This window comes from Gallinula chloropus (assembly GCF_964237585.1).
Source record: "Gallinula chloropus genome assembly, chromosome: 8".
Classification (NCBI taxonomy): domain Eukaryota; kingdom Metazoa; phylum Chordata; class Aves; order Gruiformes; family Rallidae; genus Gallinula; species Gallinula chloropus.
Window position 1 is genome coordinate 27012740 of NC_140093.1, and position 15056 is coordinate 27027795.

The 15056-nt window shown below is 39.5% G+C and overlaps 1 protein-coding gene across 1 annotated transcript in view; it reads left to right on the top strand.

Moving 5' to 3' along the window:
* The window catches only part of AGFG1 (ArfGAP with FG repeats 1), a gene marked incomplete at its 5' end in the record, with an annotated part of 36449 nt that overhangs the window by 808 nt on the left and 20585 nt on the right, over positions 1 to 15056 (top strand). Inside the window, one exon of the mRNA XM_084267300.1 lies at positions 8820 to 8913. Coding sequence (XP_084123426.1) covers positions 8820 to 8913 — 94 coding nt within the window. The remainder of the gene's footprint in view (positions 1 to 8819; positions 8914 to 15056) is intronic.

Below are 15056 nucleotides of genomic sequence, written 5' to 3' on the forward strand. Positions count from 1 at the left end.
GACAGTTGTGAAGGCTCGTGGAGAAGAACCCTGTCGTGGATGGTGGGTTTAACGTGTAAAAACCTTGCTTTAACATTAAGTTAAATGGCCACCCTAGCCGTTTGTGTATCAAATTATGCTTGATAGTAGTTTGTAAGACTTAAACTAAACTGTAGTTTGGAGAATTAACTCTAGCCCTAAGAGTTTAACGTACTCAGTTACAGAAGTACTGGAAGGTTTTGCCTTACACCTCTTACTTCCTACAAACTATGTATATAAACCTTGGAAAGGGATTGGCCCTGATAAAGTGGATTGCATTTTTCCTGTTCCTCGTTCCTGCACAGGCCTCCCCCCTGCTCCTCCCTTTTCCACCCTTCTTCCTCCAAGATTGTGGGTATGAAACCAGGAGTTGAAAACTGCCAGCTCTGAATTTTACTTACATACATGTAACTTGGGGGGGGGGGTTACCCTACTGTCTTCAGTGTTACTGTTTCCGTAGCTAAATCTGTTTGCTTGCTCATGTTTCTGTGTCATTGTGCTTGCAGAATGGAGCGGATTCAGAGTGGCCTAAGTGTGTATCAAAGGATGCAGATTTGTGTTGGCGAGGGCTTGAGTTCATAAAAGGCATTCAGGACCATGAACTAATTTCTGTCCCTTTACTGAGGAGGACTGAGTATCCCACACAGGCCTTCCAAGTAATGTCTGGTGTTTCAGAACAAAGTTGGTGATTATATTGAGATTCAGAACAAAGCAAACATGTTAGTTCTATGCTGAATTTACATGGAACAAGCTGCCTTTTATACTACTAGATGGCTAATTAGTCTTGGTGCTTCCCCCTCTACCCCCACCCCTACGTTTTGTAGACTTCTGAACAGGCTTGACAGAAATACAGAAAATACATTCAGGTTGTGGAGCTGAAAAGAGATTCTAATTTTTGACACACACATGCTACTTAAGCAGCCAGCTCTGGCTATTGTTTGCTCTGTTAGCAAACTCTTATTTATGCTGGCATGTGAAACTATTTTAAGCTACCGTACAGAGCTTTTTTAATGGTGCACATGTTCCTACTGGTTAAACTGACAGCATGATAAAACTGCTCCATGAGAGAGTTTTCCTTTATTTTTCAGGCTTCTTGACCTTAATAAACAAATATCTCTTGAGTGCTGCTGAGATGTTTAGCGTGGGCTCAGTAGGGTTTGTTCATTTTATCTGTTGGCTGGGAGGTATTGGCCTGCTGAAGTCCCAAGTCCAGTTTACAGTAACCAAAAGAATGTGCATGCAGTGAGATGGCCAGTAAGCAGGGGACAGCTGTCACTTGCTGTTAAGTTGGCCATCATTTGGATGTTAATGTGCCTAAAGTAGGAAGATTTTTTTCTGGAAGAACAGTTGTTAAATGTATTGGTGTTCTAATAAAATGGGAACAGCTCTTACATTCTAAATATGTGGTGGTTTTGTGTTGCTGGAATATAGAACCCACAAACAACGTTTTTAGTTGTCACAGCTAGTAACGCCCACACTTGAAGCTGGAGTAAGGGACTGTTAAGAGCACTTAAGGCTTTCTTCTGAGATAAATTAGGGCTTGTTCTTCCGTGTTGATTTGGAAATCCTTTCATAAAGTGTGTGTGCAAATTCATGTGTATTGGTTAACACCTTAGAACCTGGCCAGTGGGGTATTTTTGTTAGTGATGAGACTTAGTGTAGAGATAGGTCATGTCTGTTTCACAATTAGAAACTGTTATTTTTGACACTTCTGCAGAAGAGTCCTTCATACAACTTGTTTATTTCCAAATGCTTTTCCACAGTTGAGGGAAATTACTTGGGAAGAAACCACATAATAGCAAATAAATGCAAAAGTGCTGCTGCTTCTGTAGTTCTTAATGGCTGCGTGTATTCTCTCTCATAATGCTTGCTTTACTGTAAAGCTTTAATGATCTTGTACTTTGTCTTGTTTGTATGCTATGTGAAAGGCTTGTGTTGCTGCTTCTCTTAATTTTTTTTTCTAATCTGGCACAGGAAGCTTTCTTGGAGTTGCATAGACCAGTTTTTTCAAGTATGAAGCGCCCAATGTAAGGTTAAAATAGTATGTTCCCAAGTCTCCTTCAGAAAGGTTGCTCAGTTAATTAAAAGTGGATACTAACATTGGTATCCTCTTACACGGGCATCTTGTTGTAGATACAGTTAACTCTAAACTTTTGAAATCAGAAGTATAACTTGCTTTTTTTAAGCTTTCTTTAATGTTTATTCATTGTGCTGACAAGGACAGTCTATTCAACACCAAAACCTTCCTTCTGGATCCATCATTAATTTCTATTAATGATTATATGTGTAGAAAAAGTGATGCTATTTATTACTAGATTTAGCTTTAAAAAACTAATGTTTTCTTAACTGTTTAAAAAAAAAGTGTGTATAGCTTGTTCAAAGTACTGGTAAAATGAGGAGAGAACCAATGACTTGCTAAAAGGATCTGTTTCTGACTTGGATGCTGTAGGTGAGTCTTGTCAAGCTGAGATATGAATAACATGGAGGAGGTGCTTTCCTGTAACACCTGGGCTTTAGGTTCTCTCATCTGGTTTGGTTTACCAGAATAAAAAATGAGCTCTGCAAAACGTTGCGTGCAGGAGAGAGTTCATGCGTAGCAGTGTGGATAGTGGCTTCCTCTTAGAGTACCTCTGCTTGTTGTCCCCTGTGTTTAAATTCTCTTCATGTGGAAAAAAACCAAAAACCCATGCTAGCATCATACAAGCTGTGCCTCATGCAACTGCTTGGTGTTGGACAGAAACATAGGAGATGTAGAAACATGAACACCATCGCTTCTTACTGGACAGTGGGAGGAGGTACTCAAGAGGAGCTCACTTCTCTGATCGGGTATTTATGGTCATACAAAATGAGAAGATGCTTCTTCATAGCAAAGCCACACCTCAGGAAATGTTGGTAGAGAGAGTCTTTCAGTTTGACAGAAATACTTCAGTACAGAGTTGCATTGGTAACTATGTCTTGTGTTGCTGGATGGTGCCATGTGTCCTGCTGACTGTGACATCCTTCCCTTTGTCTTATCAAATGCCTGCTTGCCTTGCTTCTCAGCTGTCTGTTTATCTTTGCTTTCAAGCACTTATGTCAGCCTGCTCCTGTATTTCATAAAAAGAGCATGGTTTTATATTATTAAATGGAAAGTATCCCAGTTTGACTAAGAGTCCAATTCTATGAGCTTTATACTGTAGAAATTTTTTATCTAATCTTGATTGTATTATTATCTGCTGATGAGGTCATTAGGACACTCATGCAACCGTAGAATCACAGAGTGGCTGAGTTGTAAGGGACCCATAAGGATCATTGAGTCAAACTCCAGGCTCCACACAGGGACAGCCAACTCAGAGCTTGGGACTGAGTGCGTGGTTCAGACTCTTCTTGAACTCAGTCAAGCTGAGTGCTGTGACCACTTCCCTGGGCAGCCTGTTGCAATGCCTGACCACCCTCTCAGTAAAGAGCCTGTCTCTAATATCCAACCTAAACCTCCCCTGTCGCAGCCTCCTACTGCTCCCTCGTGGTCTATCTATCCCTTCTCCTACTCTTTCCCTCACTGCTGCCCTCCTTATTCCCTCCCTTCCCATTTACTGAGGGAGTATCTAGTTCAGATGTTTGCACTTCTGGTTTGTATCAGGAAGGAGTGGCAAAGAATGTTTAGAACATACAGTTTCTGCAGGGAATGCTGAAGCACTTTCATGCTGGTTCTTACAATTATTGGATCATGTGGCCTTTTTTTTGGCTGATTGTACTATACCTAGTTGAAATTTTTAAATCAAGTTTTCCTGGGAAAGGGACTTCCCTACCAGCCAGTGTGGAGTATTTGATGGCAGATACTAACAGCAAACTAAAAAAAATCTTTGTGCAGTGGTGGTGAATTACTGTCCCTTTCCTCAGAAAGTTTTGGAGAAATTAAATGGCCTAAAGAAACAGTGTTAGAGTGAAGGTGCTTCTGCCTCTGTTGGTATGACTTTCCTGTCATCTTTTTCCTTTGAGCACATTTGGAAAATGTCTCTCTGTGTTACATGTATATGTATATATATTTTAAGGGTATTTTCTCTACTATATTTCTTGTTTGCTCTCCAGCCATGGCACTGGAAAAGAAATGTCAATATTATGCAGTCCAGAAAAGATGTTTGTTTTTCTAAGGAAAAAAAGTTAAATTAACCTTGACTTTGCTCCTCAGTGTGTGTGTGTGCACCTTTTGCTGTTAAAAATAAATGAGCTTGTGAGATGGTGGAGGGTCTCCAGGGAGGTCTGCAAGTATGAGGAATGGCCAGTACTGCTTATATTCTCTTTTCCTAATAACAAAAGCATAGAAATAATAACAAAAGCCATGACATTGGGTTTTCTAAAGCTCGTTTCCAGGCACCTGGGCATGTAGGGTGCCTCTCTGTTAGGGTGGCATTTGACTTGTTTCATTAACTTCCTGCTTTTGGGGGTAATGAGGTTTTTCTGGCTTAGACTGGAGGTCACATTAGAATCTGCTGCAGGGGGGCACTGGCCGTGTTCAGTAGTCATCTGCCCACCCTTCCTCCCACGGAAGTCACCCTCTTCCAGCAGAGCCCACTCTTTACATATTTTTGCCCTCCCAGCCCTGGCCTTTGCAGACAGTTTTGCTGACATTTGTTTGAGATGAATGCAGGAATAGCTGCTCTGCCAACAATCACAAGTTCAACCAGAATTTGCTACTAAATTATGTTGGTAACAAATGTTCAATGCTCGTTGACAGTGTTTTTTGAATGTTTAATGGTTCCATTGCCAGACTTCAGAATCTCCTGTCAGTGGCCTTAAATCTTCCTTTGTTTGCAAGAGCACCAGTTCTAAGGATGCTCTTTGAAAAACAGGCATCTCATGTTCTCTGTAGCTGCCTGTGATAGGCTGTGTCACCAGAGGTTTGGGCTGATGGATGGTGGGTCAGTAGAGGATAGTCACAGCTGGATGTCCTGGTCACAGAGCTACTCCACAGAAACAAAGCCTGAAGAGGTTGGCAGTGATCAGTGGGGTCTGCGTGGGATGTTCTAGCTGGGGTGTGCTGGATAAGTGCAGATGGCACAACAGTCTTACTCGGTCACCTCTCCCAGGGGCCTCTGGGGAGGTGGCTGTGATCTGGATTAAGTGCTGAGGTAGCAGTTGGTGGCTGCCTTCCTCAGGAAGGCTGTAGTAGAAAAAGGAGTAGCCGGTACTGCTGCATGAGTGTAGGTTGCACATATTTGTTCAGGGTCAATTTAAATTTAGGCATTATAAATTTGGATTAAGAGGCTATAATCCATTTTGCCTCCTGTTAAACAGGGAATACTGTGAAGCATTAGGACTGTGCGAAGCGCTTATCAGGTACATGGGAAGAAACAAAACAAGTGGTGGATTTTTTTTTCCCTATAAAAAAGGTTTGTTAATTCCTCATAAGGGATATGTACTTGGCTGTCTACCAGTAAGCTTCCCCCATATGTAGATGAGTTTGTGAATCATTTGGGTCATCACATAATCTCTGTAGGTAAGGAAGGGTATAAAATATTTCAGGATTTTGAAGTAAGAGTAGCTGTAGTACTTAGGCTTGGTTCTTGAGTCCTGCTTTGAAATTCTCAACTACTCTGTTTAAGGGAGATTGTAGTTAGTTCATGGGCATAATTTATTGAAAGTGGCTCGTGCTAGTTAGAAATGGTAAAAAAAGTAGGGGTTTAGCTGTTTTAATGGTAGAATTGAAGCAGTTTGTCTAAGGAACATAATGCTCTGGGTTGTGTTTGTATGCTTTATAATGCAGCCTCTTGTCTTGAATTCCTTATACCAGTCTGACTTCTTACATTGCTTTAGGATAAGAGGCAGCTTTTCATAGGCTTCCCCCCACCCCTTGCCATGTTAAATAAACATAAAAATTGCTTTTATGTAGAGTACAGCAGCTTGATAGCTAACAGCGTTTATGGCAATTAAAATTATGTTCAGCATTTCCAGTCATCCTGGACCACTGATGTGATGATACGCTCTCTTTCATCACTGGAGACATCTGACACTTCTGTGTTGTGATCCGACCTTTAGGAGGGGGGTGTGTCTTCCTCCTTTAGCAGGAGAATGTGGAAGAAATGAGAATTCATCTTACCCCACATCATGGATATAATATGTAAATTGGGGAACTTTAACTACAGGTCATAACTCAGGTTATAGGCTGAACAAAATCTAATCTACACTTGAAGTACATTTAATATCGCTGCTTAACAGAACTGAAGGTGGGTGTTTGATGTAAATGCTTTGAAGAGCCCTAGTACATCACTGTTGAGTAGGTACTGCTTAAGTATCTTGTGTGATGCCTTTAAATTGCAAGCATGGGTACAGTACAGCACTGAAGCAATGCTCAAAAATCAGATTCTAGAAGTTGGTGGGAAAGTTTACATGCTACTTGTGCTGAAAAACATGTGGATGTGCTAGTGAACAACCCTAGCTTTTAAAAGTCATGAAATAGTTTACAGCTGTGCATCTTTATTAATACAAAGATAAACTGGGCAAACTAAGGTAGACTGAGCTGCTTTTATTCTTACTGTGGGAAGCAAGGGACAGGGATTGCCATATAATATTTGATGGAGTGTTTTGCCAGGTAGATCCCAAGTTTGTTTCTACACTGTCACTTAGTATGTCATTCTGTGGTGTCACTTAGTAAAATGTAATTATTCACACACACAGAGGAAGGTGTTTAACAAACAAAGCCCAAACAAAACTCAAACAGCCAAACCTGACACTGGCACTAGCCCTGGAACAATGAATTTGAACTGCTTAGATTTTACAGACTGCTCCTAGGGATTTTTTTGAAGTTGCATCATCCTAAAATAGAATTCTTAGATAATAATACAGTATTTTAATAAGTGGTGCTTGTGATGTGGATGTGGATTTGATTTAGAACGAGATGAAAGATGTGAAATGGGTAACTTCAGTTTACTATGGAATTTAAAGATTTTGAGACAAGAAATCAATTTGCTGATGGCTGAGTTCAGTAAACTCTTAAACCCACTTTTTCTGCCTTTCTGTCGATGTGCTGAACCGTGGAGTCTTAATTTTAGATGCTCAGGTGTGAAATATTTGCTTAAGCAAATAGCATTCTGTAAAATTAACTCTCATACATGAATAGGTTTGTACATGACTTCTCTTTTTAACATACACGTGAGTTCATTGCATTTCTTGGATAAAAAATAATTAATTGTATTTTCTCAAGTGTTTTGAACATTGAGTGTCTTAAATGATTTTATTATGAAACTTAGGCTGAAATGTTACTGCTCAGTGTTGTAATTGCTATCCAACTTGTAACTACAAATGTGAAAGTTCTTTTTAATGCAAGATGAGAATTGTCATCCTACAGGTACAGTGTGAATTTACACATCAAGGTGAATTTGCAAGCAAAACGCATGACAGTCTTCCTGCCCCCCTGCCCCTTTTCAGTCTAGAAATATTCTTTAAAAGTTGAGTAGAAAATGTTAGCATTTGGAACATAATATTTCTGTTGTTTGCTGTTTTGATGGATAACAATTTAATGTATAGTTAGTGTTCTTGGAATAATTACTGGTTGTCTTAGGTGGGATATCGGTGATTTTTATTTTTTTATATTTCTAAATCAATCTGAACCAAACCTATAATTAAAGGAAAGTAAAAATGTAAGCAATAAAGCTAACTCTTATCAGTTGATAAGCCAAAAATCTTAGCCCTTTCTTGCATTTCTGGAAAGTTTCTCCCAGTTTCCTTTTGGGATACCTTCTTGTAACACACGTAACAATTTTGTGGTCTTTGTCTCATAGTAAATGTGTGAGTATATAGTATTGTCTTTAAAGATGATATTCCAAAAATCCAGGCCTGATTATTAAACTAACCCCATTGTATTGCCCAAGTTAGCATCTCCACTTTTTGGCATAGGTAGGATGCAATGTTCTTGTTTCCATTGAGTAAAACATGCTGGATTTTAATTGTTAGTATTTGTGGGCAAAAGCAGTAGTTATTGAAAGAAAGAGCTTGAAAAGAAAGAAAGCCTTTTCTTGTACTGGCACTGTTGCACAGCAGGGTTTCTCTCTGTGCTCGCAGGTTTTGACTGAGCTGGGTTTGACAATGTCAGGCTTTGGCAGGACAAGTGCCCTGGGTTTCTGTTAGCCCTGCTGCAGCAGCCTGTGGGGTGCATGTGAGCGCGGTGCCAATCTCTGTGCAGGGCAGAGCTGCTGAAGGTTTGAGCTGCTGCATTAGTAATGGTCTGTCTCCTTTGAGAGCACAATAAACACGTTGTCTTCTTGCTTTTGTTGCTGTTATTTATGTACTGGTCAGGGGGAGAAGGAAGACAGACCTGTGGGCTGAGGGACAAAAAGTAAACTGGAGAAAAATGCTGGGAGGAGGCAGGAAGTGCAGGTTCAAGGAGGTGAAAAGGAATCTGAGCTGGGATGTTCGGCTTGAGATCTGGTCAGTGGGCAGAAGTTATAGTAAAAATAGGTTGAAGGAAGGGAGAAGCTGAAGGGAAAGGGCTGTGGCAAAAGGGCTCAAAATTGAGATAAAGGGTAGAGGTAAGGGTGAACAAGTTTGGGGTAGCAGTTTAGCAGTTTTAAAGTCTAACTGTTTTAATACAAATTTGCATAGAAGGAATCAGAGTTCTCATGTGAAGTTAGATGTGGCTGTCCCCTAAAGCTCAATTATTTGATATAATTTTTTGGTATGCTTAGCTCTTAAGTTATAGGCACTGCTAAAATGAGTGTGTTTTAGAAATGGCTCCTGAGCAAAAACTGACTGACTTTGGGTTCTAACGACTGTATGATGACAGATTTCCTGAATACTGACTAAATACTTGTTGCTTCTTCTTTTAGACGGGGCTTGAATCCACCCCACAGAGTGAAGTCAATTTCAATGACGACTTTCACACAACAGGAAATAGAATTTCTGCAGAAACATGGAAATGAAGTAAGTGTTATTAGGAGATATAAAGTGGTTTTGTCACTTTATTAAAACTTTAAAACACTACTTAAGGATAACTTTCCTACTTTTGCTACCAAAAAAATCATCTTTTGAAGCCAAGATCATTTGAAGTGATGGTTCTAAAGAGCTTGTTTCACTTAAGTAGCAAGTCATCATCATGTTCTGTGTTATTGCCCAACCCTGGCTATCTAGATTCACATGATCAGTGTTTCTGAATTGGGTTTTCTGTTCCTTTTGTGTAAGGCCATATGCATCTGTGTGTCTCTTTCTGCAAATCCAGTCCTTCAGACTGACTGCAGCAGTGTTTCCTGAAAGAGATGACCATGACAAAAAGTAATTTATTGCTGGTAGCTCTATTTCTTCACTGTGGGTGTCAGAAAGTTTTCTAGTGGTTTCACTACCCTCTAATGAAAGTATTTCAGTGTTGTAGGCTCTTGAAGAGAGGAAGGAAAGGAAGAACTATTTTTTTCTCTAAGGATTATCTAATAAGTATCTGCCTGTTTGGAGTGATTTTGGGACAGCTTTGAAGATAAAAAGTCCTAATGTACTGCCTTTGTGTTCTTTTCAATAAAGGAAAACTAAATCTGAGGTAAAAATTGGATTGGCTTGGGGGGTGGAAGGGACAAAGTGCATGTAAACCCTGGGTTTGGCTGTTGCTGTCTTCAATTTGAAGATGAAATTTGTGTTTTAGCATCATACTGTAGCCTTGAGGACTTCAGGGACAGCTTTTGCTTCTGTTCTGAATTAGAAAAACCTTTATTTCTCTTTGATTGGATCTTCATTCTGTTTTAGTAGAACTATTGATTGTAGGTTACAGAGTGTCTTATCAACATGTTCTTGTGAAGCATTGTGAGGATAAACCCCATCATTAGCTAAAATGCCTACACTCAACTTTCTCAAACTTGTCCCATTCATAACTCTCAGGTTGAATGAAAACAGAAGTAGCAATTTCTTTTTCTGTCCTGGTAAAAGTGTGTTATTTGTTGGAAGTGCCTGTTCATGAATGATTCCTCTTAAACCTGGAACAAGGTCTAAACTCTTCCAGACATTATGAAATATTTTTAATGGCTTTGACTAGTTTTTGGGGTTTTTAATTGTTTTGGCATGTTAAAGTTCTATAACATTGTGTGTATAGGTATATACGTATTGCTGGGTTTCTGCTTAGGAAGAATAGTGGTAAAATCTTTCATCAGAGTAAATTGGAGCCTTTCCATAAGACTAGATTGTAAACTCAGTTTTGCTTTAAGCTTCAAGTGTAAAGAAAAAATGTGTGTGCACGTCTTTCCCTCCCTACATCTGTTTTAACTTCAGTTTTTTACTGAATCTGCAGCAGCTTGAATGCTACCAGTTTCATTTTTCACTGCTTTGAAACCTTAAGTGATCCCTACTCAGCTGATCAGTGAAGTTATCCATCTCATTGTAGACCTGACTAGTCTGCCACTCATAATGATTTAGTTAATACATAATTTATTATTGTCACAAAGATCACAGATCTCTGGAATGCTATACTACATTTTAAAAGCAAGTGTCTTTATAGCACTTACTCCTCTAATTAAAGTATTGAAATAATTTAAATGAGCTACCTCATAAATGAGATGTCTGCCTGAGTTTATTTTTAGGTAGCAGTGCATTGCTTTCATTCTGAAATGACACTGAAGACTTGTAATTGCAGATGGTAGATTTAACAGATGCTCAAATACTGAACAGAAGTGATGTTTTGAACACTGTTAGAAGTTTAAAACTTAATTAAACATGTTTTCACTTTGTCATGTTGTATGTTGCAGTGGTTAAATAAACATTTTGCTTTCTCTTGGTGGTGTTGGACTTTGGAATGCTCACCTGTGGATCAGATAAAGTATTGGGCAGATGACCTCACAAAACACCTTCTTTGCTTTTCAGCATAGGTGACTCTTGTGTGTATATTAAATGGAATTTTGTAGAATAAACTTGTTCAAACTTGTTCAGCCCATAATTTTATGATGTGGACATTTGAAACAAAGTACAGTCACTGAAGAACTGAATGGTTTAGATGTTGTAACATACAGCTGCTTTAGGTGTGCAGATATATATATATACACATGCACTAAGCTTTTTGCAATTGAGTTTAACTTGATTTTAACTCCTATTTTGCCCTCCCAGTCGTCTTCCAATGTGGCCAAGGCCTCTGTGTTAAGCTTTCTTGCTTTCAGATGAATAGGTTCTGGTGTACAATAGGAACTAGTTTTTCACTGTCCTTTAAAGAGTATTTAGAAGGTCAATGTATTGTTGAAGATTGAACTTCTCAAAAAGAAAAACACCCCAAAAAAATCAAACCAAAACCAACACCCCCTTCCCCTCCCCAAATCCTAATCTATGAAGTACTAACTTTTCCACTGTTGTCACAAATTGCCATCTTGGGGGCAAGTATGGGTAAAATAAAACATTACAATTACTAAAAGGCTTCCAGAAAGTGACTCCTTTGGGAAGAGATTAATCAGAGCAGCTTCTCTTCAGGTGTGAGACACCATCTCCTTCTCATATATAAACCTCCAAGGAATGTCTTTCTGGCCCAGGCAACATGAACTTTTCAGATGAGTTTTTATTGCTTCAAATATAGATTTAAATGTCTTTACTGCAGTGGAAGAGATCTATATTTTGGTGTTGCTTACTCATCTGCAGGTATAAATGTATCTTCAAGCTGATATTCCTCAAGTGCCTTCTGAAGTGCTTTTCAAGGATAAAAGCAGTTCTGACTCACTGGGTGGGATTTTCCCCCTCCTGGTTTTCTTCATGGAGAGCAGTGTGAGGTTTTTCACACTGTTTTCATGTTAAGAACAATGAGAAGAGTGCTACAGAGAAAATTCTGTTTGAATACTCATAATCAAGTGATGCTAACATTATTGGGCCTCTGATTCACTAGTACAATGATAGTAGAAAGTGAGCTCCCTGCTGGAAGTGGAGGTGGTACTTGTGTTGTCATTGTAGCTGTACATATTCAGCAGCTTTCACCTGAAGCTGAAAAATAGTAGTATGAGGTAAACCAGTTACATGGTTAATTTTTCTACTACACTTTTGAGAAGTGCAGTGTATTTTGTAACCTTTCTGAATAGCCTATTATGCATTTGGTGGAAGAAAATTACTTGGGTGGTCTTGTATTTGAAAATCTGTGTTCATCTAGGGGCAAAGCCTGTGCTTACCAGGAGCAATTGAGTAGAATGCTATGTGGATATGCTCAACTGCTTGGGGTTAGTTTATCAGTGCTTAATTTGGGTTTTGTGCCTGTCTTCCTGACTCTTGATAGCAGCAGTGTGTTTCTTACAGGATTCCTGCACTCAGGGTTCCAGGAGAATCTGCAGTTGCAGAACTAGCAGCAGTATGGGGCTGATTCAGGGCTGGAGCTTGACCTGACCAAAATACTTTCCTAGAATCCCCTGTCCTGTGGGTTGTGGCCTAGAAACCCCAGAGTGGGAAGAGCAGTACTAAGCTGGAGCTGATGAGTCCTGACAGCGTGAGCTCTGCAGTCAGGTGTCCTTGGACATCCCTGGTTCTGCTAATACGCCACAGAGATCCATGAGCTGATTGTGTATAGAACAAGGTCTTTGTCTCAGGCTTTACTAGCTTCAGCTCTGTGCTTATGAAAGCAGCTACAGCTTCTGTAGCCAATCTGGCTGTGAAATCAGTATACTAGCAATATGAAATTCTTTTAACCTACAGAGATTAATGAATAATATTGACATCAGAAGTGCTGAATTACTAAACAAAGCTATAACTTGCTTACATAAGGGAACTCTTTCCAAATCTTTCTTCCTGTGGCAAAAGTTATGTTTTGGAACATAGTTTTGTTGTGTGGTAATCTGTAGTTCTTTGCACTGTCAGCATTGCATTTGGTGCATAACTGAGGATATTGTACTAGGGAGGAGGGTGAGAAGAAGAAATTTAATTCAGCACTTACCAGTAGTGTCTCACCAGAGCTTTTTAAGCTGTACTGACATGTGTAATCTTCCTATGCAGTGGTATGTCTGGGGCTAAACCACAAGTTCTCTATTGCTGTAGGTCTACTAGTGTGTTTTTTCTAGCTTCTGCCAGCCAAAGTACTTGTCCTGCTGTAGCTTTTCCTTGCTGTGCTGCCTTCACTGCATACAAGAGGGGGTGGCTTCATGGGCAAACAATTTTGCTGGCCTAACTATTTTTATTATTCCTAACTAGCACAGCTATGCTAAGAGGAGGTTCTGAAGTGTGGTAGCTCAATGTGTTGTGTAAGCAGAAGGCCTTTGTCTCTCCCATATCCGCCTTCCCACACACACTGGAGATCTGTATCATTGAAATAGTTATGACGTGGTAGAGTGTTTGGTGGTTGAAATAGGTAGCACTGGAATAGAAATAACTGAAATCTCAGACTGTCTCAGGCTTCCTGTAAAATTTGATGGGTACTGCTGAGTGTTTTCTTAGCAGTTTTCCTGTATACTTGTCTTTTCCTACCTTCCCAGCTCAGTAAAAGCACACTCAAAAACCCCTGAAACATAACAACTAGAAGCAAAATTAATTAAAAGTTCAACATTTGTGGATAACAGGTAAGTTTATGTTCCTCTCAGCTTTTGAACCTTGCCTGGAACTCCTGAAAGCATGAAATACTCCTGTGAGGAGGCTGGGTTTTAAACCAGAAGCCCTTCTGGTCGGTTTTGCTTGTGCATCTGTTACTCCACAGAACAGTGAGGTGACTTCTTTGTTCCTTTGTGTTTAAGCTGAGAAGAAGGGTAACTAATCAAACCCTAGGATTACAAATGTAAATGATGTATCGAAAACAAGATGGGCAAATGTGGTGGTTATAGGAAAAATAGTGTATCAGGTAGAATAGCTGTTGAGTGCAGATTCAGGGAAACCAATGTTATGAAGAGAAATATAGGTAAAGACTTTATTATAACATATAATATGCACTTGGCCCAATTTCTCCTTTCAAAGATATATTTAAGTTATGGCAACTCACAGCTTCTGCCTTGCTACCTCCTGGGTTTTTATTTAGGTCAGGGTGAGTAGGATGGAGCTGGTTGTGGTTCTCTTTCCCTCTTTGCTTCATGCTGTATGCAATGATCTGATTCTGAACTTCCCGATATCTTGTTGCCAAATGTCTAATGACAGCCCTTGCAGGATTGGAGCCTGTTGGCAGAGAACAGGTACTGTTACAACCAACTAGTTGTAAAAGGATTCTCACAGACTTTTACATTCCATGAAGAGAACTGCTGGGTCTTGTTTTCTATTTATTGTTACCAGAGAAGATAAAACTCTGCCTTGTCATGTTACTTTGCAGCTCCCACAGTGTAGTAGAGGGAGGCAAAACTGAAGTCTTGTTTCTGTCAACCCCTCAACAAAAGTAGATTTTTCAAATGGCTGTGTGTGCTTGATCATTCTGTCTTAACAGCTGCCCCTCTTTCTTCTTGCTGCATTGGTGAACCAGTGGGACATGGACTAATTACGCTTTTCAGGGACAGTGGACAATGATTATGGATTGTTGGATATGTTCCACTGTTTCTAGGGGCTTCCACATAACTTGAATGTTTACTCTTGGCTTCAGCTTGCTAGCCTCTTCTCTAAGCAGAGCATTTTGTTTAATAGAGCTTTGGTTATCAAAAGGAAGAGTATAGCAAGGTTTTTGGTGAATGAATAAAGCTTTTGAGCAGAGGCTTATTTCTGCTGCTGTTGTAAACACAACAACATTAACATTAAATGGCTAACGCATAGTATCTCCAAGAGGATGGCACCATGTGGAAGGATTTCAGAAACCCACAGAATTTTTAGGTCAGTACCTTAATATTAAGGTGTAACTTTGTGGTGAGTTGGAATGCTTGTTCATGTATTAGCTGTAAAGGCAAAGGAATGAGTAATTCTGATAAAATGGAGCTTAAGATATATCCAGAAAATTGGGCATTTTCTGAATTAGCTTTGCAAGACAGATTGATGTATGAAGTGGTTAAGACTGGAGACATGCTCTGAAATACATGCTTTTTGGGGTATCAAATCCAAATTTCTCAAAGCATATATTCTGAATTGCTGCTTCTGAAGACTACCTTCTTGTTGGCTATTTTTTTCCTTGAATAATAAGTTTGTATTAGAAAGCTAAGAAGAAAACTGTGTTTAGTGGAGTGGTCACTTAC